The sequence below is a fragment of the Herpailurus yagouaroundi genome, unplaced genomic scaffold (assembly GCF_014898765.1).
Source record: "Herpailurus yagouaroundi ecotype Mexico unplaced genomic scaffold, PumYag 267, whole genome shotgun sequence".
Classification (NCBI taxonomy): domain Eukaryota; kingdom Metazoa; phylum Chordata; class Mammalia; order Carnivora; family Felidae; genus Herpailurus; species Herpailurus yagouaroundi.
In genome coordinates this window covers 357,421-378,474 of record NW_024412484.1, presented here as the reverse complement: position 1 = coordinate 378,474, position 21,054 = coordinate 357,421, and the positions used below count along the sequence as shown (strand labels likewise).

Sequence of the window (21,054 nt, the reverse complement as noted above, 5' to 3'; positions counted from 1 at the left end):
CCGAGCAGGGCCAGGGCCAGGGCCAGGGCCAGGCTCCTGGCTTTCTTCTTCCTCGGTCAGGCCCTCGGTGTCTTCATCAGGAAGGTGGTGTGCATTCATGATGACGAATGCCCTTCCAGAGGGTAGGAAGGAAGGCCCACCTGCCTGCCCTGGCCCCGCCCACCCCCCAGGTCCCTCCTGGTGAAGGACCACAGGTGGTCTTTCAGCGGGCGGGGCTTTTGTGTATTCTCACTCTGCGTCGTCGGTCCTGTTTTGTTCCCCTCTCCTCCCTTTCCTGCTTCCCTCCTTCCCTTCCCCCCTCTCCCCTTCCTTCCTTCTCTCCTTCCCCGTCTCCTCCCTCCCTCATTTCTTTCTTTCTCCATTTTTTCTAACACAAATGGGCTCAGACTTTCCGCACTCTTTCTGGGCCTCTTATAGCCCCTAGAGATGGCCAGGCCTGGTGGGTGGTCAGGGCAGCTGTGGGCTGGCTCTGCTGCAGGCCACCCCCGCCCTCAGCCCAGGGCCTTCTCCAACCTTTTGTTTTGTTTGGTTTCTGTTCTTTTGCTTCAGCGCAGTGAGTTTTTTAGCCTCACATTTAGGAACTGAAAGTGGGCAGGCCCGTTCTGAGCACAGGCTCCCTGGGGACCCGGCTCCAGCCTCAGAGACGGCCCTGGCTGAACCCGCCGAGAGTTCAGTCGAGGGCACACCTCGGAGGGGGTAGGAGAGGGGTCCCTGGACGTCTTGTGAGAGGGGTGTGCACGTGCGTGTGCACGTGCAGACACAGGCATGGGTGCGCCATACACGTGCACACAGGTGCAGGAACGGGTGACCTGGACGCGTGTGCGTGTGTGTCCTCGTGCCCAAGCCCATGCCAGTTGCGAGCTGGTGCCCCGTCTCCTCCCGCAGTGGTCCTACGGCTTCTATCTGATCCACCTCCAAGGAAAGCAGGGCTTCCAGTTTTTCTGCAAGACAGAGGACATGAAGCGGAAATGGATGGAACAGTTTGAGATGGCCATGTGAGTTCAAGGGCGGCCGCGGCGGAGCCCCAGGTGGGCTTTATCCAGGACCCCCGCAGACCAGGGTATTGCAAACACCCAGAGAGACTGGGGCAGGCTCTGTCACACCAAGACCCCAGGCTCACCTCGGTGGCACCCCAGCTGCATTAAACTCTGCCTGGGGCAGGAGAGCCTCCCTCTGGGACAGCCTGAGGCCCCTGAGGCCCAGCCTGGCACAGGTGCCCAGCAGAGCAGTGGGCGGCCAGGGACGGCTTCCGTGCCCAATGGACTCCCGGTAACCCGGGTCCTCAGGGCCTTACAGGCTGGCGGATGGTCACTTTTTTGTGAAGGCACGGGGCTCTTTCTCCATGAAATCTAGAAGGAGCCTCAATACGTCCAACAGAGAAAGGCGATCACGGGGTCCCCGCACACAGCAGACCTGGAGGCCAGAGTGGCAGGGTCCTTCTGCACGTGGGTCCTGCCGCCAGGCAGGCTGGGGGCCCCCGGGCAGGTGCGTCCCCTCCCTGTAAACAACTTCGGGCTCCGTCTCGAACACCTGGCCTTACTGTGTCACGTCCCGTCGTCCATCTGTGCTTAGGTCAGTACGCCGTTTAGACTTTCGGTTTCAGGTCTGCGTCCAGCGAGGCCTCTGAGTGTACGTCGGCTGAGCTGTGACAAACCCCGCACCTGCCTACGAACCCTCGCCTAGACACAGCCCCCTACCATCCTCCCAGAAGGCTCGCGTGCCGGCGCGGCCCCGTTTTAAAGCCCCCACTCAGATCCTCACTCTGCCCGGGGTGTCGGGGCCGATCCGGGCCGTGAGTCCTGGCCCCCCCGCTCCTGAGCCTGGCTGGTCCCCAGGTAGGCACTGTTGCCTCGGTGGAGCTCAGGGAGCCCGGCCCTCTTTCCCTCCCGTCAGGTCAAACCTCAAGCCAGACAAAGCCAACGCCAACCACCACAGCTTCCAGATGTACACTTTTGACAAGACCACCAACTGCAAAGCCTGCAGGATGTTCCTCAGGTGAGGCCCCTGGCCCGGCCCCTCCCCCCCTCCCCAACCCCGGCCCGCCTTCAGGGCAGCCTTGTGCTGTGCCTGTCCAATGTCCCGTCACCCTGACCACCTACCACCCACCAGGCCAGTGCTGTGCTGGGCCCAGAGGGGCTGGGGAGTGTCCCTTCAGTGCCACTAGATCCGTCCGTCGGGTGTTCCGGATCGAGCCGGGAGGGCACGTGGCTGTCCCTGTGGGTGCCCAGGGCCTGCTCTGCGGCGTGGCAGGAACAGGGCCAGGAGCGGTCTGGGCGGAGAGCCAGCACCGGGGTCGTGGGGGCCTGGGGTTTTGAGGGACGACGCGTCGTGCGAGGGGCAGATGGCAAGGCGGGCAAGGCAGGCCTGGTGGACTTCGGGCCTTGCCCTCGGCACTGTGTCTGACTCACGTCCCACCCTCCCCCTGCGCAGGGGTACCTTCTACCAGGGCTACCTGTGCACCAAGTGTGGTGTCGGGGCGCACAAGGAATGTCTGGAAGTGACCCCTCCCTGCAAGATCAGTGAGTACCGGCTCCTGCCCTGCCCCGCCCCGGGGGCTGGTCCTCGGGGCCCCCTGCCCGCTCCCAGCGAAGGGCCCCCGTGGCTCACAGCTGCCCTGGTACCTCCCTCCGGGCCCCGGCTGCCTTCACACGCTCTCCTTTGCTACCGCGGGGACCCCCTGGGGCCGGGACCAGATGAGAAAACCGGGGGCCCAGAGAGGAGAGGACACCTGCCCCGGGTCACACAGTACGAAGAGGCCCAGCCGGTGGGCTGTCCCCTGCCGGGGCCTTCCCTCCTGGGGCGCTCCAGCATTTGTCTCCGCTTCTTTGCCTCCCCCACCCCACTGCCCCACTCGTTTACAGCTTGGAGACTCTCTACCCCAAACAGGCACAGCACATTCGTGGCAGGTGCGTGCAAGTTGCCTGCCACAGGGAAGCATCGGTCATGACTGTCCCTTGTCCCCGGTTCTCCCGTACCCGGAGAGGACTGGCATTCCGTAGCCACAGCGACAGCCCCCTCGGCAGACGGTTTACGTGCACCCGTGTGCACACACAGGCACGGCACGTGCAGCACTCTCATTCTCTCCGTGCCCGTTGGTCAGGGGGGAGCCTGAGGCTCAGGGAGGAGGAGGGACCAGAACCTGCCCAGATATCAGCCGCACTCCCGCGGGGGGTGAATTTTGGGGAGTTCCCAGCCTGCAGCCGGCTGTGGCCGGAGCCCACAGGCACAAACTACAGCTTTTAGCTTTGCCTCTCGATACCGCCCTCTGGTGGCAGCGTGCCCGTCGCATTAGTCCACGGGACAGTTCGTGTGTGTTCTGGCATTTTTTTTTTTTTTTTTTTTTCTGATCCTAAAAGTGACACATTTACTTACCAAAGATTTGGGGGCGGGGGCAGAAAAAAATACAACAAAGAAGAAAGTAAATATCGCCCCTGAACTTATCAAGAAATAACCAAAGGTAGTCTCTTGATCTATTATTTCCTTCTAACTTTTCTGATTTAAAATGAATCTTTCTGGGTTTTTAGTCTCCTGGTTGTTGAACAGTCATTTCCCATAGAAAACGTGGGAAAAGTAGAGAAGTGTGAAGCAGAAGATGACCTCCTCACGACCCCACCAGACAGACTCACCGCCGTTCACGGACCCCTTTTCCCTCTGCAGACACGCGCCCGCCCGCCTGCCCAGTCTCTTCTTACGTTTGTGTGTTTTTCATAACGCCTATAGTTGGGGTGTCACCAGATGGACAGCTTCGTATCTTTTGCAAGCCCAAGTTCTCATGACCAGCCGCCCCATGTCATTAAAAGCCTGCGGTGGGTGCCTGGTTTTATTCCGGAGAGTTCCGAGCTGGGCCGGTCCTCGGGCCTTTCGTGCCGGGCCTGGGCTCTGGACAGGACTCCTTGGCCTTCGTCAGCTCTGGCTCCGGGCTGGGCCCCTGACCCGAGGAAAGGCAGATTAACTCTTTGTTGCCCCGGGGGCCAGGATGTCCCAGAACGGTGCCGGCCACTCCCAGAGGGCCTCTCCCGTGGGAAGCCTTGCTGGTTCCTCCTGTGTGGGTGCCAGCTACGCATCACCCGCTCCTCCCCGCCCGACGCCCACGGGGTCTGTAGCCTCTGCCCTGTAGAGGCTGTCGGCGACCGTCCACAGCAGTCGGCCACGTGCGTGTCGGATGGCGTTGAGGTCACCATAGCCACGCACTTTAGGCACCGTGGTCCCTGCTTTGTCCGGTGGCGGACTGGCGGCCCAGCTTGTCAGATGGCTGGGGCCCAGCCTGGGACTGTTCCTCCCCTGGGGTCACCCCGAGGCAGGCAGAAAGGATCTTGGGAACACCTGCCTTCCGTCTGACATGCCCGTGAGCGAGCACACCGGCCACTAGGTAGCACGCGTCCTGACATCTCTTGTCACGCGGCCGTGGCGGGCATCACTAATCGGTGGTGGGAGCTTTGCCTCTGAGCCCACGTGGGCCCCAGTGGTTCAGGCAGCTTCGGCCGTCGGAGCAGACCTGGCCCACGCAGGGAACCTGTGTGCCAGGCCGGGGTCCCCCGCGGGGCCCCCAAAGCCAGAGCTCAGAATTCGCCAGCAGAAGGAATTGAGAGACTTTTGTAGTCACCTGCTGTGTGTGCCTGTGACCCATGTCTGCAACCAGCGGCCTTGACCTTTGCCTTGCTTACCCACCTAGGCATCCCGGGCAGCTCCTGCTATGCGGGTGGGAGCCACCTGGGTCCCCAGCGCTGGTGGCTTGTCTGCCAATGTGTCTCCCGCTTCCTTTTCAGGTTCTCCTGCAGACCTGGTGAGTCTTCTAGACTGTTCTCCTCCCGCTGCTCCATGCCCCACATGGCCCGTGTGCCTGAGCCCAAAACACCCTGTGGTTCCTGATATCATCCCTCCCCCACCCCGGGGGCCACACTGGCTAGCACACAGGCCACTGTTGGTCACCGGGGGCCTTTGATTTCCTTCGTGGGTCCCCGGGCACAGCCAGCTGGAGGCCCCTGACAGCCATCGCCCTGGCCGGGCAGCCCCCCCTACTCTGCTTGCCTGGTGGCTTGTGGGTGCCCAGCTCTGTGACATGCGTCTGCCCACCTGCCCCCCTATCCTGGCTTAGAGCCCTCTGTTCAGCTGACTTAGGGATGACGTCCCTGAATTCACTTATGGGGTGTGGACATCACGTCTCACCACAGGTGTGGAATCTGGTCAAATTAACTAGCACTTAGAGGGTGCTTACTAGGCCTTGGGGGGGGGGGGGTACAAAAACACCCTCGTGGAGGAGGAAAGACATAGCATTTAGTCTCACGCAGCAGGACATGTCCCAGAGAGAGATGACAAGCTCCAGGCTGAGAGCAGGGAGGTCCCAGGGCTGGCGTGGTCAGGGCAGGCTTCCTGGAGGAGGTGGGAATTAATGCAAAGGGATGGGAGAGGAAGGGATGGATGTCCCAGGGCTGTGGAGGGGCACAATGGTGGAGGGTGTAAGTGAGAATGGGGGGGGGGGTGTCCTAGTGAACCAGTGTCACATCTACCTGTGGGTGTCTGGATGTGTCCCTCACCTCCCCCCCGCTTCCTGCCTCAACCCTTCTCTCTGGGGGTGTGGGGGGCAGGGAGTGGCGATGCTTGGCCGCCCTCCCTGATCACCGTGGTTTGTCCTTGCCCTCACAGGACGCCTCTGGAGCAGGACCGGGTGAGTCTGTGGGACCCGGGCCCTCTATCAGCGGTCACTCTGGGAGCCGGGCCTGGCCACGGTGACCTGCCAGCCTCACCCAGCCTGGCCCAGCCTTCCGGACTCCAGGCTCCCAGGGAGTGTGCTCCCTCTACGGCCCGGTCTCCGTATATAACTGTATCCCTCCGATCAGGTTCCGATGAGCCACAGAGCTGCAGAGAAGGGTCGGGTCCTTTCAGGAGGGAGGGGCTGTAGCTGGAGACCCCCTCCCCCTCCTCCTCCCTGTGCAGGGTGGGCCTCACAGCACCTCCACTGTCACTTGGCCGTGTTCCCCGTGTGCCCCGTGTCCTCATTCCCCCTGCTTTGCGCTGTGTGATAGGAACGTGGCTTTTAACCGTTGAGGACGGGAGGCCTCGCGAGCGGTGCGGCCAGAGCCGTGATGGGCCGGCTGCCGGCTGGGACCAAGTTGCTGAGCGAGGGTCCCCCTCCTGCCCTGTATCCGCAGGTCCCAAGATGGTGGCCGTGCAGAATTACCATGGCAACCCTGCCCCCCCTGGGAAGCCAGTGCTGACCTTCCAGACGGGCGATGTGATCGAGCTGCTGAGGGGTGACCCCGAGTCTCAATGGTGGGAGGTGGGTCCTGGGGACCCGGAGGGGGTTGAAGCCCCTTGGGGCAGATGCACAGAGTCCTGTCGCCCGGGAGGGGCAGGTGTGGGGGTGAAGGACCGTCCCGGGGAGAGGGAAGTAGGCTGTTGGCAGGACTGCGGTTGCCTCTTGGCCGTCATCGTTGTTTTGTGATGGTCCTTGTCACTACATACTTACTTATGAATTTGTTGTACTAGACCGTGCCTTCACAGAACTGGAGATTCGGAAGGTGCAGAAGGGTGTCTGTGATATAAAGTCTCTGTCCCACTCTGACCCCAGCTGCCCGGTTCCCTGCCCCGTGTGTCAGCAGAGCCATCGGTTCTGGGTGGCCTTGCAGACGGGCTTTGCTGAGGTGATGGGGGAGGGGGGGTGAGGCGGAGCTGCCTGGAGGACCATGAGAGGCTGTCCCGGGCAGAGGGGAGAGCGAAGCCCGAGCCCCGGCCCCCGTAGACCCTCCCAGGCAGCGTCTGCCTTCCACCGGTCCACACGCCCCTTCCGTGTAGAAACACCCTTGTAGAGCAGAGAGCTGGGGGTGGGGCTCTAGCCCCAACCCCGGGCCTCAGCGTTCCCATCTGTGAAGTGGGGACACCACGTGCCTTCCTGCCTGACGGTCATAAGGTCAGCTGAGGCTACGGCAGGAAGTGGTACCAACGCACGGTCTTCTTGGGAAGTGTCCTCGCCCAGTCCTAAACGGCCCACCCCATGCACTCCCGCCGGCCAGGCCCGGCCCCCATCGTCTGTCTCCTTCCAGGGTCGGCTGGTGCAGACCAGAAAGTCAGGCTACTTTCCTAGCTCGTCCGTGAAGCCCTGCCCCGTGGATGGAAGGGTGAGCACTTTGCACAGAAGCTTCTGGAACTCAGTGGCCAGGAGCCTGGGGGCTCTGCGGGCTGTGTCCTCACTCGGAGCGTCTGGGCTCGTTCGGGACGCCCTTGCTAACTGGCTGTTGTGAGCTGGCCCCAGAGCTGAGGACTGGGCCCGGAGAGCAGATGGATGGGTCGGGGGGGGGGGCCCGGGCCAGGGGGCTGGGTGCTGCATTTCTCGTGGTTTTAGAAACACAGAAACGGGCATTTCAGCAGCAGCCATAATGGACAGAAGACCCAGAAGGTTGCCTTTCTCCAAATTTTGGGGACTTTGTACGTCTTCTGGGGCCATTGCACAGCCCCCAGGGAGCAGAAGACTCCCGCAGATGTCAGAATTCAGAATTCAGAGCCAGACTTTAGGGTGTTTAGAAAAAAGGCAGTATGGCCTTTCTTTCGGCCGAGTAGTGTGGACCAAGCCTTCCTCTGCTACAGAAGACATCACACAGTCAGCCTTGAATAATTTAATTACTTCCGCCCAACCCCCAAGAGGGCATTTCATTCATTCATTCATTCATTTTATTTATCTTTAGAGAGAGAGAGAGAGAGAGAGAGAGAGAGAGAGCGAGCAAGTGGGGGAGGGGGCAGAGAATCTTAGGCAGGTTCCAGGCTCGGCATGGAGCCGGACGCGGGGCTCGATCCCACAACCCTGGGATCATGACCTGAGCTGAAATCAGGAGTCGGACACTGAACTGACTGAGCCCCCCAGACGCCCCCCCGCCCCCCGCCAAAGGCATTTAAAAGTACAAGAGGGAACTTTCTCCAGAGGGAGCAGGAGGCGGGTCCCAGACCGCACAGGAGCCCTGCTACGGCCTTCAGGCCCTGCCCGGGGCCTCAGTTTCCCCATCTGCGTGGTGAAGGGCCTTGCCCAGCCTGTGGCACGGTGAGGGGAGGCCAGGCGTGGGGTCTCGGGCTGCCCGGCCTGCGTGTGGCCTGCCGCCTGGATGCCTTTGGGGCTGTGAACCCGTCTGTGGCAGAGAACTCGGCTGTAGGCTGTACCCCTGTCACTGCTCTGAAATTCCTGCGGTCTTTGGTCACCCCTTCCCTGGGGGATAAGTGCCTTGTTGGTTGGTTGCTGTTCGTTCAGTCATCAGTCAGTCAAACCCCCTGAGCATCTACTCAGCGACAGCGAGTCCCGGCTGCTGCCCTTAGGGACGTCCCCATCCAGTGGCTCCAGGGCTGAGTCCACAGACGCCCTGGTAGCCAGTGCTGGGCTCGAGGGTCGGGTCACTGATGACAAGCCCCCTCTGGCCCCACTCGGGGCAGCCCCTGGGGGGACGTTAACGTGTATGCCCTCTCCTGCCAGCCGCCCGCCAGCCGACCGCCCTCCCGGGAGATCGACTACACGGAATACCCCTGGTGAGTGGGTCAGCCGCAGTGCCCTCCCCCCTGCCCGCGAGCAGGCTGGGACGCGGGGCCCCAGGGCGGCTGAACCCTCTCTGGCTGTGTGTCTCTGGGAGCCTGGCGGGGGGGGGGGGGTTCTGTTCCCCCCCGGCGGTGGTCCTACCGGCAAAAAAAAGTCGGGGGGGGGATGAATTTTTTTTTTTTTTTTTTTTTTTTTTTTAACGTGAGTTTAATGGCGCTTCGTCGTAGAAACTCTACGAAAGCGGTGTATTTAAGGCTATTGACAGTTGCACACTGATCCGTGTTGTCACTCCAGGAGAACAGTGGGGCCGTTTGGACGGACAAAAGCACGAAGCCGGGTTTTCTAGGATTGGGGCACAGACCCCAGTCGGACTCGGAGTCCAGCTTCTATCGCTCTGCCCACTGGGCACCCCGGGGCGGCCTCGGTGGTAGTAGGTCCCTGTGCTTTGCGCCCTGTGGTGGCCCCAGAGCGGCGGGCAAACTCCTACCCCGGGAGCATCTGGCCTTGGGATTTGCATTTGGGGCTCGCCCCACGGGCCCGGCGGCGTGACGCTTGCGTGCTTGGTGTCCCGGCCTCTGCACGTGGGCTTGGCCTCCCCCTCCACGTCGGAGATGCCGTGGGTCCACCCCACACGTGAGCTTTTATGTGTTACCACGTTGTCAACGGCGAAAACCCAGAAATGCGCTCCAATGCACGTGCTGCATCAGGCGCCTCTCGCAGGCCGGGTTCTGCAGCAAAGCCCTTGGGGCTGGGCTGAGGTCTGGGGTCTGGAGATCCCCCCCCTCGCCAGCCCCTCCTGCAGGGGCTCAGTCTTGTCCCCGGACGGCTCCTTATGCAGGTCAGCGCGGTCGCCGAGGCCTGGGCGTCCTCGGCTGTCCCGGTGTTAACCATCCACTTCCTCCCACCCGCCAGGTTCGCAGGCAACATGGAGAGACAGCAGACAGACAACCTGCTGAAATCGCATGCCAGCGGGACCTACCTGATCAGGGAGCGGCCGGCCGAGGCGGAGCGCTTTGCCATAAGCATCAAGTACGCGGTGGCCCGGGGTCAGGGAGACCTACCCCCCCACCCGCCCCGGGGCCACTCTGGACCACGGAGCCCACGTCCCTCTAGGTCCTGTGCTCGTTGGGTTTGGGAGTGGCCATGGACCGTATTGCCCAAAGCAGGACACTTTAGAGACGGGAGAGTGTCTGTGGGTCTGCACAACGTGGCTGGCCCGGGACGTGGGTGAAAACGTCCCGCCCAAAGCCACCCCTTGGGCTTAGTCCCCCGTTGTTCGGGTTGCGGGGACCACGCGGGCTCAGGTGCAGAGTGGGACGGGGCCGGGGCAGGGATGCCATACGAGGTCAGGGACTTCCCAGCACCAGTGGGCTTCGGGGGAAGGGGAAGGTCGCACCGCTGCGACCTGTGGCCTCGGCCTTTGGCCTGGGTGTCCTCCTGCCCAGCGGCCGCCCCCTCGTGCACCGTCTGCCACCGCCCCCTTAACAGATGGAATCTGACCGGTGGGCGGCCACCTTCGGCCTAGGACGCCCACGAGATGGGCATCTTGGGTCAGGCCCCCGACAGCCCACAGGCCAGCAAATAGAGGGGTCTGTCTGCCATGGTGACCCCCAAGGTCCAGTCTGCTTTGTGTGCTGCCCCAGAGGGTGGCCTGTGTCCAGGGGCAGGCCCCTCCCAGCCTCACACCCCAGCATTAGCAAGCCCCTTCCTCTGTACCTGGACCCAGTGGGGGCCGAGAGCCCGGCCTGAGGGCACAGCCCTCACATGCGGTCGGCCACCACGCCTGTGTGCATGTGCATGTGCGAGAATGCCCCTCCCCTGTTCCAAATCCAAGAGAGGACGGTGGGTGGGACCCCTGCTCATCCAGGGCCGGGGTCCCCCTGTGCAGACGGGCGCTGAGGGCCCCCAGAGGTGGGATGGCTGGAGGTCGGAATCTGCCCCAGCCTTTCCACAAATGCTTGGAGCCGGAAACCAGCACGCTGGCTCTACAGTACAGAGAACAAGGAAGACCGGCGTGGGGAGGGACAGACGTCCGGTGAAACGGGTGGACACTGCCCAGGCCACCCGCTAGGCAGGGCCTGCTCCCCAGCTGAGGTTGCCATGCACCGTGGTGGCCAAGGGGAGCCTCGCGAGGTGTGACCGTGTGGTGGGGCTGTGACGGCCTCAGCAGGGCCCTGGGAGGAAGTGGGGTGTGGACCGTGTGGCAGGTCTGTGGTGGAGGTGACAGAGATATCACTCGCCAGATAGGAGTGATAGGAGTTCACCTGGCACCCCTGTGTGGCCGGCCTGCAGGGCTCCCCCTGGGGCTGAGACCGGCCCAAGGAGTTGGGGTGCAGAGCGTGCACGGCCGACTTTGAACCCTTGAGAAACAGTGGGCAGTGGACGGAGGCCCCTCGGGAGAGGATGCCAGGCAGCCGGCACCTGATTATTTGCCGGTTGTTCATGCCACTAACTGATTTCCGGTTGTGAAACCGGCCTTGCATTCTTGGAGTGTCCCATTTGGCTGTGGTGTAAGGTCCTTTTAACTGTTCGGGTTAGATAGACGTACGCGTGGGGAGAGATTCGGTTTGCCGAGGACTTTTGCATCTGTAGAGGTGTTGGTGTGTTTCCTTTTCCCGTGATGTCTTCGTCTGGAGTGGCGTTTGGGGGGGAAGGGAGGCTCTCCGACAGGGTCACGTTGGAACTGAGACCTGAGGACTCGCGCTCAGGAGGGGAGGATGGCGGGTGTGCGTGTGGCCTGTCTGGGGATGCCCGTCGGCTGGAGTGGAGGGTGCAGAGGACAAGGTCAGGCGGCATCGGAGCTGGGCGGGCTGCTCCCCTGGGGCCTCGGGGCCACGGTCAGACCTTCGACCTTATAAACCAAGCCGTGAAGGCCTCACCAGGCGACAGGGAAACAGGGAGAAGGATGATGTCCCCCGTGCAGAGAGGGGGATGAGCAGAGGCTGGATGGGGCCTGAGACCCTGCTGGCTGACCCTGGAGAGGCCCAGGAGGGGGTGGACCAGAAGGGCCGGGGGCTGGGGGTGAGAAGGCGAGGGCAGACAGGTAATAAGCCTGGACCCCTGGGGGCCGGGGGCCACATGGCCCGAGTGGTGACCCCAAGGCCCACGCGTTTGCCCAGGTTCAACGATGAAGTGAAGCACATCAAGGTGGTCGAGAAAGACAGTTGGATCCACATTACAGAAGCGAAGAAGTTTGAAAGCCTCTTGGTAGGTGATCCCGTGGCTCCCTCGGGAGGGAGGCCTGGCCTGCAGGGTCCTGGGAGGGCCCGGGTGCCCCACTGCCGCCATGGCCTCTGTAGGCTGCACTTTCCCGCCACTAGGGAAGATCCAAGGAAGTGGGTTTGGAGGGCACCTTGGGTCAGTTAGGTCACAGCCCCTGCGTTGAGGCTTCTGCCCCCAGAGGGCCCAGTGGGTTCACCACGGTGCACAGTGAGGGGAGGGCCTGGCCTGGCCTGCCGTGCGTCACTGCAGCCACACCCCCCTCCCCCCCCCCCAGCACCTAGCCCCGCAGCCCGGCCCCCAGGCGCCCCAAGGCACAGTTCTTAACGTGATTTTTAAATTAGGCCTATTGTGTCTTTCCTAAATGACCTGAGGTCTTAGACAAGGCCGCTGTGGCCACAGAAAAGCACAGAGTAGAGAAACGTATCCCCAGCTGCCCCGCCCAAAACCCCGTGTTCGCATCCAGGGGAGGCCCCTCAACCTGTCACAATGTCTGGGGTGTGGCTCGTATCTACGGTTTTGAAACAGAACTGTTGCCCATGACGTTCGCATACTTTCCGCAAGGTAGACTTCCCCGTTGGCACAGCCCTCTCCTCCCCACGCCGGTAATCGTAGGGCATTCGGTCTCCGGCACGTGCTGTTCTTTCCGGAAGCCCTTCCCTGCTGTCGGGGCATCCCGGCGCCATCCTCCGTGTCGGCCCCTGGTTTTCCTGTAGCAACAGCTGGAGGGAAGCTACTGGCTCAGGGGCCCCTCCGGATTCTGACCGCCCACCCTGGGCGGCGTGCTGGGCCGAGAGCAGGAGTGGGGAGCCCTCGGGGGCCCAGCACACAAGTCCCCCAAGTGAAACCGAGGTGGGAGAGGGAGGCCAGGGCGCCTGGGGGGACTGCCTGGAGGCGGTGACAGTGGCAGTGAGCGCGTCTGTCCCGTAGGAGCTGGTGGAGTACTATCAGTGCCACTCGCTCAAGGAGAGCTTCAAGCAGCTGGACACCACGCTCAAGTACCCCTACAAGTCACGGGAGCGCGCGGCCTCCAGGGCCTCCAGCCGGTCCCCAGGTAACGCCCGCACCCGCCCGGCACACCGGTGCTCACCCGGAGGTGTCCATTCTGCCCGCTTCCCACGGCCCTGGCTTTCGCTGCCCACCTGCCCTCGAGGAAGGCTTTCCTGGGGGACCCAAGCCACTGGCCCAGGCGCCCCCCCCCCCAGCCCATCACAAGCACCCCCCCGAGCCAGGGTGTCCTCCTGGTCCCTGTGACGGGTAGGGAGTGCCAGCTCTGGACTGCTGCTCCCTGTCCTGGCGCCCTTGCCCGGGGGTCGGCATGGGGTGAGAACGGGGCAGGTCCCACCTGCGCTCAGATCCCTCCCTGACCCCCAGCCCCCCGGGGTCCTCACTGGGAGGGGGCCAGATCTGGCACCTCGTTTGCGGGCAGGACTCCACGGGGACAGGGCAGCGTCTTGCTTGAGGCCACCTGGAGTTAGAGGCAGGGTGGGCCCAGCGTGTTTGAAGTCCCGCCCATGACGGGCCCTTGAGTGCGCACCTAGTGAGTGCTGGACAGGTGGCTTCAGACACGCCGGAGCCTGCCCGCCCGCCGGGAGGGGGTCCCGTGTTGTCCAGGCAACAGGCACGGAGAGGTGGCGGGAGGGGCAGCCCCGCCCGGCAGGCCTGGCCCCGCACCCCTGCGCTCTGCCTGCGCGCCCCTTTCACGTTCTCTCTCGCCTCTTTGCAGCTTCCTGCGCCTCCTACAACTTTTCTTTTCTCAGTCCTCAGGGCCTCAGCTTTGCCTCCCAGGGCTCCTCCGCTCCCTTCTGGTCAGGTACCGCTGGTGCCCGGGGCGTGGGGGGGCCCGGCCTGCCGCCCGCCGGCCCGCGGCCCCCGCCGGAAGGCGTCCGCAGCTGCCCGTAGCCTGGCACGGGACAGGGCCGAGGGCACAGGCACAGGGAAGGGACGGCCTGGCCGGCGGGGACAGGGCGGAGGACGCGGTCAGGCTCGGTGCCAACCTCCTCACCGCCGTCACCTCTCTCACGCGCTCACCCCGACGGCCACCCCCCAGCTTGTCACCCCGTAGCCCCCCTCGCTCGCTGAGGGCTTTGCCTCTGGTAGCGGCGGAGAGCCGGGTGGCCGCCCCCAGGGTGACAGAGGGATCACACCGGCGGACGCCCCCCCGGGCGGGCCCTGGAGACAGGGGGACTGGGTCTCAGCTGGGCCCGACTACTTGGCCCTCCGCTGCCAGAGTCAGAGCCCTTCCCTGGCCGCTGCGTCTGTCCCCTCCACCACGGTCATTGTCCCCTGCCCACCAGGACTCCTGGGTCCCCAGCCGAGCTGGCCCGGCCCCGTGTCCAGTTTGGTTTGGGGACCTGGAAGCCAGGCACTGGCACCCCGGGGTCTGGCCCCAGGTGCTCCGTCAGCATGCAGGCTGGGTCAGCTGAGTGACCACTGGGCAGGTGACACTCGTGCACCGGGCTTGCAGGGGTGGGGCCCACGCGAGCCGTAGTGATCAGAACCTGAGCACCTGCTCTGAGCCCACGATCCCACTTGTTGGCTGTGACTCGGTGTGAGTGCCTTCGCGGGAGGGTCGCGTGGGCCGTGGCCTGCAGGTCTGGGTGGAATTGGAGAATAGCCTGTCCCTTCCTCTCTGGGCACGGGGCCGGGCACCGGGGGGACCAAGCTGGGCCCCCTCCCCCACCGGCTCTGTGACCGTGCCCATCTCCCCCAACAGTGTTCACACCCCGCGTCATCGGCACGGCCGTGGCCAGGTACAACTTTGCTGCCCGGGATATGCGTGAGCTCTCACTGCGGGAAGGCGACCTGGTGAAGATATATAGCCGCATTGGCGGGGACCAGGGCTGGTGGAAGGGCGAGGCCAATGGACGGGTAAGCGGCTCAGCCCCGGGCCAGGTTGGGGCAGGCTGGCACCTCAGCGTACCTGCCCCAGCACTGTGACACCCCCTCTGAGCCATAGACCCGAGCTGCCCGGGTTGGAGCCAGATCCAGGCCTGTCTGGCCCCGTATCTGTGCTCGGTCCCGTTCTGTGGTTGTGGCCACTGCAGGGGGACGTGTTTTACACACACGCTCCACATTACCTGCACGTCCTCAAGCCCTCTTTGCAGGCAGAGAGGCCGCAGGACCACAGCAGGGCGCTCAGGTGTCCTCACTGGCCTCCCTTACATGCTGGGGAGACGGGAAGGGGCACACTGTGTTCCCACCCACTCTGCCTGAGGATGCCCTTCCCTGTCTACCCCATGACCTTGCAGCACTCCATGGCCCCTTATTCCTGTACCCCTTCTGGACCCCCTGGCTTTGACCGGGTTTGTCAGCACTCACCCAGCAGGGTACTGGAGCTTGCATGGGGCAGCTGCCCTTGGCAGGCACACCGGGCTGTGCAGGGTTCGCCTGCCTTGGCTCCCATGGCTCATCATTCCATTGTCAGGTGGTGGAGCTGGTCTGCTTCCACCTAGCGTGTTGTCTGCCCCTCGGAGGCCTCAGGTCAGATCCATTTTCCACCCGACAGCCCTTCAGAAGCATGAGGCCACCGAGTCCTAGGTGCTGGCCTGGAGGGCTGAACCACTGGTTTTCAAAGTGGCCCTAGGGGCGCCAACATTGGAGGCTCCTGGGGCTGTATACTTAGGTCCTCCTCACCCAGATCATGGGTAAAGCAGTTTCCCAGGTGATTCAGAACTACCGGTTTAGAGTGTGACTAGATATTCCTGTTGCTTTGGCCCCATTATGAAGCGATTCTTTTTGTCCCTGGCAGTTCTTGTTTCCAAGTCTACTTTGTCTGCTCTTTGAGCAGCCCAGCTTGTTTGGAAGGAGTTAACGTTTTGCGTGGCAGACTTCACTCTCTCATGCTTTACTTTCAACTTTTCTGTATTCTTAAATTCAAGGTAGAGATAAGATGTTATGTTACACATATTTTAAAGCCAGTCTGATCTGACCATCTCTGCCTTTTAATAAGAGCATTAGCCCATTTACATTTAATGTAATTACTGAGCGAAGATTTAAATCCATCATCTTTCTGTTTATTTTCTATTTGTCACATCCATTTCTTCTTCTTTTTCTTTTTTTTTTTTCTTCTTCTGCCTCCTCCTCCTCCTCCTTCTCCTTCTTTTTGCCTACTTTTGAATTGTCAGCAATTTTTTTTTTTTTCTATTCCACTTCCTGCCTCCTTGGTTGGTGAGTTACACATTCTTTTCCTATTACTTGAGTGGTCACTCAGGGATTACAGCGTGCACTCTGACTTCTGAGAAACTATTTTAAATTAGTACTTTTACTGCTTCCCAGATAATGCAAGGACCTTACAACTTCTGACTGTACTCATCCCCTCCCAAATTTGGTACAGGTGTTGTCGTGTATCTTAATTCTACATATTTTTTTAGTCCCATTAGACATTATTTTTGTTTTAAGCAGTTAGTTTCGTTTAGAGTTCCCACCTGTTTACCTTGCCCCAGGCTCCCCATTCTTTCCTGCTTTGTTGTATTTCCACCCAAAAGTATGTTCCTGCTGCCTGAAATTCCTTCTTCTAAGTATGTTTTCTAGGGTGAGTCTGCTACTAATGAATTCCCAGTTTTTGTGGAATCTGAACACCTCTTTGTTTTACTTCCTTTTTTTCAATGTTCTTATTAGGAAATGTTTACAGTTTTTTTTAAGTTTATTTATTTTAGGTGGGTGAGGGACACAGGGAGAGGGAGAAAGAAAGGAAGAGAGAATCCCAAGCAGGCTCCGAGCTATCGGCGCAGAGCCCGACGTGGGGCTTGAACTCATGAATCGTGAGATCATGACCTGAGCTGAAGTCAGACACTTAACCGACTGAGCCACCCAAGCGCCCCTCTAATTTGTTTGGATACAGTTTCAAGCTTAAAGAAAAGTTGCTGTAGCTCCTTGTGCCCAGAGTTACCAATTAAGAGTCGTTTGTGTATTTATCACTTAGGTTCTCCTTCGCTCTCTGCTTGTTTTTCTCTTAACCATTCGACAGTAAGTTATAGAAGTCCTGTCCTTTCCCCCACTAAAGCCCTAAGTACTTCAGTGTCCTACAATCAAGGACATTCCCCTTTAGTAGAATATGATTCTCTAACCCACAGTCCATATTCAGATGTCACCGGTTATCCCGTGTCTCGTCTACCCAAAGGAATTGCATTTACTTGCCATGGCCCTTAACTCTCTTTCTTCTGGAACGATTCCTCAGCCTTTCTCAGTCTTATATGACTTTGACCTTTTTGAGGCGTATAGGCCAGTTATTTTTGTAGGCTATCCCTCAATTTAGGTTTCTTTGATATTTTCTTCATGATGAGGTTGAGGTCACATATCTTTGGTGGGAACATAATGTGGGTGTTGTATCCCTTTCAGTACTGTAGTGTCCCATCCAGAGGTATATGAGGTCAGTTTGTCCTGTTGTTGTGACGTTAATTTTGATGACTTGGTTAAAGCGATTATCTGTTGAGTTTCTCCACCATGAAGTTACTGTTGTTCATGAGCACCTTGCAGGGTAACGCTTTGAAATCAGGTAAATATCCTGTCCCCCCTCAAACTTTCATCTACTAGTTCCATCACTTACTGATGAATTTTGTCTGGTCAATTCTTTCTGTCATGGTTGAAAAACAGTGATTTTCTGGCCGTTGTTTCTTGAACACCCATCGAGGGACGTTCTATGCTAAGAGAGTTTTCCCCTCTCCTGGTCATCCCCCGAGGGATCCGTCGTACCTCCAGCGAGACCTGCTTCCTTTTTGTGAGGAATTATGTCAAGTTCATTTTTGGATAGTATTGTCCAGGGGATTACTACTAATCCGGTAGTAATCCGTTTCCGTTACCTGCATTTTCTCCTACTTTCTGTCACCAGGTCCTGATTGACTAACGAGCCTGTGTATAGAACAGAGGCTTGGCATGATGTTATTTTCCTCCAGGGAGGATTTAATTTTTTTCTGGCTGGCAGGTAGAGGGAGAGTATGTCATCTTGAGCTGCCGGGGGCGGGCGCGTTTGAGGGTCATTCCTACCCCGGGGCCGCAGCTCCCCCAGGCTCCCAGTCTTTGCCGGGGCCCCCCCTTGAGGTAAGCCTGGCTTCAAACTCCAGTCTTTTGAAGGATCCCCCGTTTCCACGAGCCTCTGCTGACCCCTCACCCCGACACGTGCACATACGTGTGCAGACACACGCAGACCCGTGCGCACACGCTCTCTCATGTGACCCCGCCACCTTTTTCAGATCGGCTGGTTTCCTTCAACATATGTAGAAGAGGAGGGCATCCAGTGACGACAACAACACGGACAGGGCTCATGGATTTTCTTCGAAGAGTCCAGCTCTGAAGTCTGTCTCTAGCTCTGTGGCTCAGAGGGGACACGCCCGCCAACCTTCCAGTCTTCAGCAGCCCATGGGGATGGGGAGGGTGTTCAAAATCCTACATGCAAACCGGCCCACCTTCAGTCTGCCCTCGGTGGCCTGTCCTGGGTACGCTACTTGTACATAGAGGAGAGCCGGGCCAGCCCTGTCGTGACGGCCACCACCAGAGCGCCGAGGGGAGGGAGCGCCTGGGGCGTCCTGAGCCAGGCTCTGGGTGACAGCTGAGGCCGGAGCTCACCCGGCCCCTGTCCTGTTGAGACGGCATTCGGGAGCCGAGGTCTGAACAGCAGGTGCTCCCGGGGAGGACTGCGATGGCAGAGGGGGCCTTCCCCCAGCCCCTTCTGCTCAGCCCTGGACGCTCAGCCTGCCTGCTTCCTGCCGCTCCCGGGGGGCAGCCTCGGGCCCAGAGCGTCAGAAGAGGGACCGGAGGCAGGCCGTCTGCCGCAGCCCGTGCTCAGCCCCAGCTGTGCTCAGGTGTAGGAGAAGAGAGCATCGCTAGGGGGTCCGCGCGGGCCCCCTCGACTCCTCGTGGCCCTCCGCGTGAGGGGTGTGCAGGCTCCGCCCGGGGAGGGGGTCCCTCTCTCAGGAGGGGGCCTGAGCGAACGATGAAGGGGCCGACCCTCCTCCCCAGCCAATGGTACTGTTCCTGCCCTGAACCCCAGGAATGCGTCTGTCCTGTCCTGCTGTCAGGTGGATACACCTTTTGTAAACCCTGATGTGGGTGAAGAGTTTCCCCCTCGCTCGGTCCCTGCTGTTCACATTCCTCTCCAGAAGGAGCCCCCCCCCCCCCGGCCCCGGTCCCCCCCACCCCGGAGTCTCCTGTGTCATGCGGGGTGGTTCCTAAGGGGCCTCCCAGCCTCCCCACCGGTACCGGCCCTTGCGAGACTTCCTCCTGCCGCCCCGAACTGGGCCTGTGGCCGGCTCGAAATAAGTGCTCTTGGGGGTGGCCCCCCTACCCCCCCGAACTCCCCCTCCTGACTCCCCCTGGCCTTTGACCTCTGGCTCTCTCGTCCAGACCCTCTCCCTCCCTCGGCCTGGATGTTGCACGAGACCTAGCGGCTCCACCTCCCTGCGAGCTCCGTGCCAAAGCCGCTGGTGAAACCTGGGCTGTGTGTGTCCCCTGCCCCTCGGCCAGCTGCCCTGCCCTCTGCAGGGCGCGGGGACCCGGCAAGGCCGGGCGTGGGGAAGGCCAGCCCCTGCTGCCGTGGCTGCTGTTGCCCCGCTGCACCCTGGGGTTCCTCTGAAGTCAGCCGTGTGGCCTCCAGGCTCAGCTCACACGCACAGTGTCCCGGCCCGGGGAGGAGGCAGGGAGGGGTCAGGGACGGTCAGCAGCCAGGGGAAGAGGGAAGGTGGTCCGCAGAGGCTTGAGGCGCGAGGGTGAACAGGATCGTGTTGGGGGGCAGAGGGACACGGGGAGGGAAGCAGAGAGTTGGCCTCGGAGAGAGCAGCCCCGAGTCCCCATCGTCAGGGCACATCCAGCACTTTGCACACGCAGCCCTCTGCCGATGGCCCAGCCACGAGCCTGGGGTGTGTGTGTGGGGGCGGGGGGGGGGGGGGCCCCCCCCACCCAGCCGGCCCCTTTCGTGTTTACTGTTGTCAAAAGGGTTTTGTTTCTCTTGTTTCGATTGTTTTGTTTCCGGTTTGGCCTGTTTGTTTTTCAAGGGAAAAAACAGTTTGTAATTATTTCCTCCAAAGCTCCCATTATATATCTGTGAATAAGAAGGAAGATATTTTATAAGAGCAAGAAAACGATGTATATTTGAGGTTATCGTGAAACGAGGCGTCACGACAACGCAGGATACTGAGAAAACATAATTTAGAACGCTGGTTTTTGTGAATGTTTTGTTTTTGTTTTTCGTTTGTTTTCAAACGTGTTTGGTTTGGGTTTGCACTGCATGAACCCGGAGGGCAGGCAGGCCGGGGGCAGGCTGGGAAGCAGGGGTGGGGGGTTTTGGCAGGAGACAGGACGAGCTCCGGAGGGGCTTTGGACCCGGGGCCTGACATTAGCTGTGAACACTTAGGAGCCCGGTGCATGCGGGTCAGGGGTCTGGGGGTCCCACAGCTGGTGACGACCCCCCAGTGGGACGCAAACTGTACATTTGCCAATAGGTTTTTTCAGACCACGGTTTTTACTGCAAATAAACCTAAGTTCTTTTCTGCAGGAGTGGCTGGCCTTTCATGCCAGGGAGGAGGGAGTGGCTGGATTCTTCTGTCAGTGTCCAGCAGAATCAGCCCCACCCGGACACTGTGAGCCCAGGATGCTGTGGCCTGGGTCAGAGGCCTTGGGGAGGCAAGAGGCTGTGGGTCTGGAATAGATCGTGATGCCAGGGCCACTGCCCGGGCACCTCCTCCCGGCTGGCCCCGTGCCATGGGCTTCCCACGCCGTGTCCCACAGAATCCTCCCGCGGCCATCAGAGACAGTCTTCCCATTTGGGTGGGATTCAACCCTAGCCCTGCCGCCTCTCGGGTATGTCCTTCAGGCCAGCCAGTTTCTTTGTAGGTATATGTTGGAGATAAAAAATAATCTCTCCAGAGAGTGGGTCTATGGCCTTCGACAGAAAATCAGAACAGTAGGGGAGAGATTTATTTCTCCCTCATGGAGACGTAGTCCAGACAAGGTTCCAGGGACGGTTTGGTGCCCCATCCCTAAACCCAGGCCCCTCCCCTCCTCAGCATTGTGCGTCCATCCTCGCTGTGGCCTCATGCTCCAAGGTGGCTGCTGGAGCTCCTGCCATCGAGGCCACGGGCGGAGGCAGAGGCAGAGGTTGGCACAGTGCTTCCCTTTCCCCTCCTTACCCAGAGCTGAGGCACGTGGCCACTCCTGCCTGCAGTGGAGGCTCATACTGACTGTAGGACTTGAGCGGGACACATGGCCTCCCTGGAGAGTGCTGGGGTCCTGTTACTGAGGAGACAGGGGCATAGCTGACGGGGTGGGTGACCCGCCCCGGGACCTACCTCAAGGTGGTGAGGATCAAGTGAGACTTGGAGCCTGGTACA

General features: G+C 60.6%; 1 protein-coding gene across 1 annotated transcript in view; it reads left to right on the top strand.

Moving 5' to 3' along the window:
* Nucleotides 1–20,218, top strand: part of VAV2 (vav guanine nucleotide exchange factor 2) — a 129,398-nt gene extending 109,180 nt beyond the window's left edge. The window contains exons 18-31 of the mRNA XM_040461483.1: nt 886–995; nt 1,894–1,995; nt 2,431–2,519; nt 4,767–4,783; nt 5,644–5,665; nt 6,150–6,277; nt 7,041–7,115; nt 8,453–8,505; nt 9,425–9,541; nt 11,632–11,719; nt 12,662–12,785; nt 13,458–13,544; nt 14,448–14,602; nt 17,923–20,218. Of these exons, the coding sequence (XP_040317417.1) occupies nt 886–995; nt 1,894–1,995; nt 2,431–2,519; nt 4,767–4,783; nt 5,644–5,665; nt 6,150–6,277; nt 7,041–7,115; nt 8,453–8,505; nt 9,425–9,541; nt 11,632–11,719; nt 12,662–12,785; nt 13,458–13,544; nt 14,448–14,602; nt 17,923–17,970 (1,215 nt within the window). The 3' untranslated portion in view covers nt 17,971–20,218. The remainder of the gene's footprint in view (nt 1–885; nt 996–1,893; nt 1,996–2,430; nt 2,520–4,766; nt 4,784–5,643; nt 5,666–6,149; nt 6,278–7,040; nt 7,116–8,452; nt 8,506–9,424; nt 9,542–11,631; nt 11,720–12,661; nt 12,786–13,457; nt 13,545–14,447; nt 14,603–17,922) is intronic.
* The last annotated feature ends 836 nt before the right edge of the window (nt 20,219–21,054 follow it).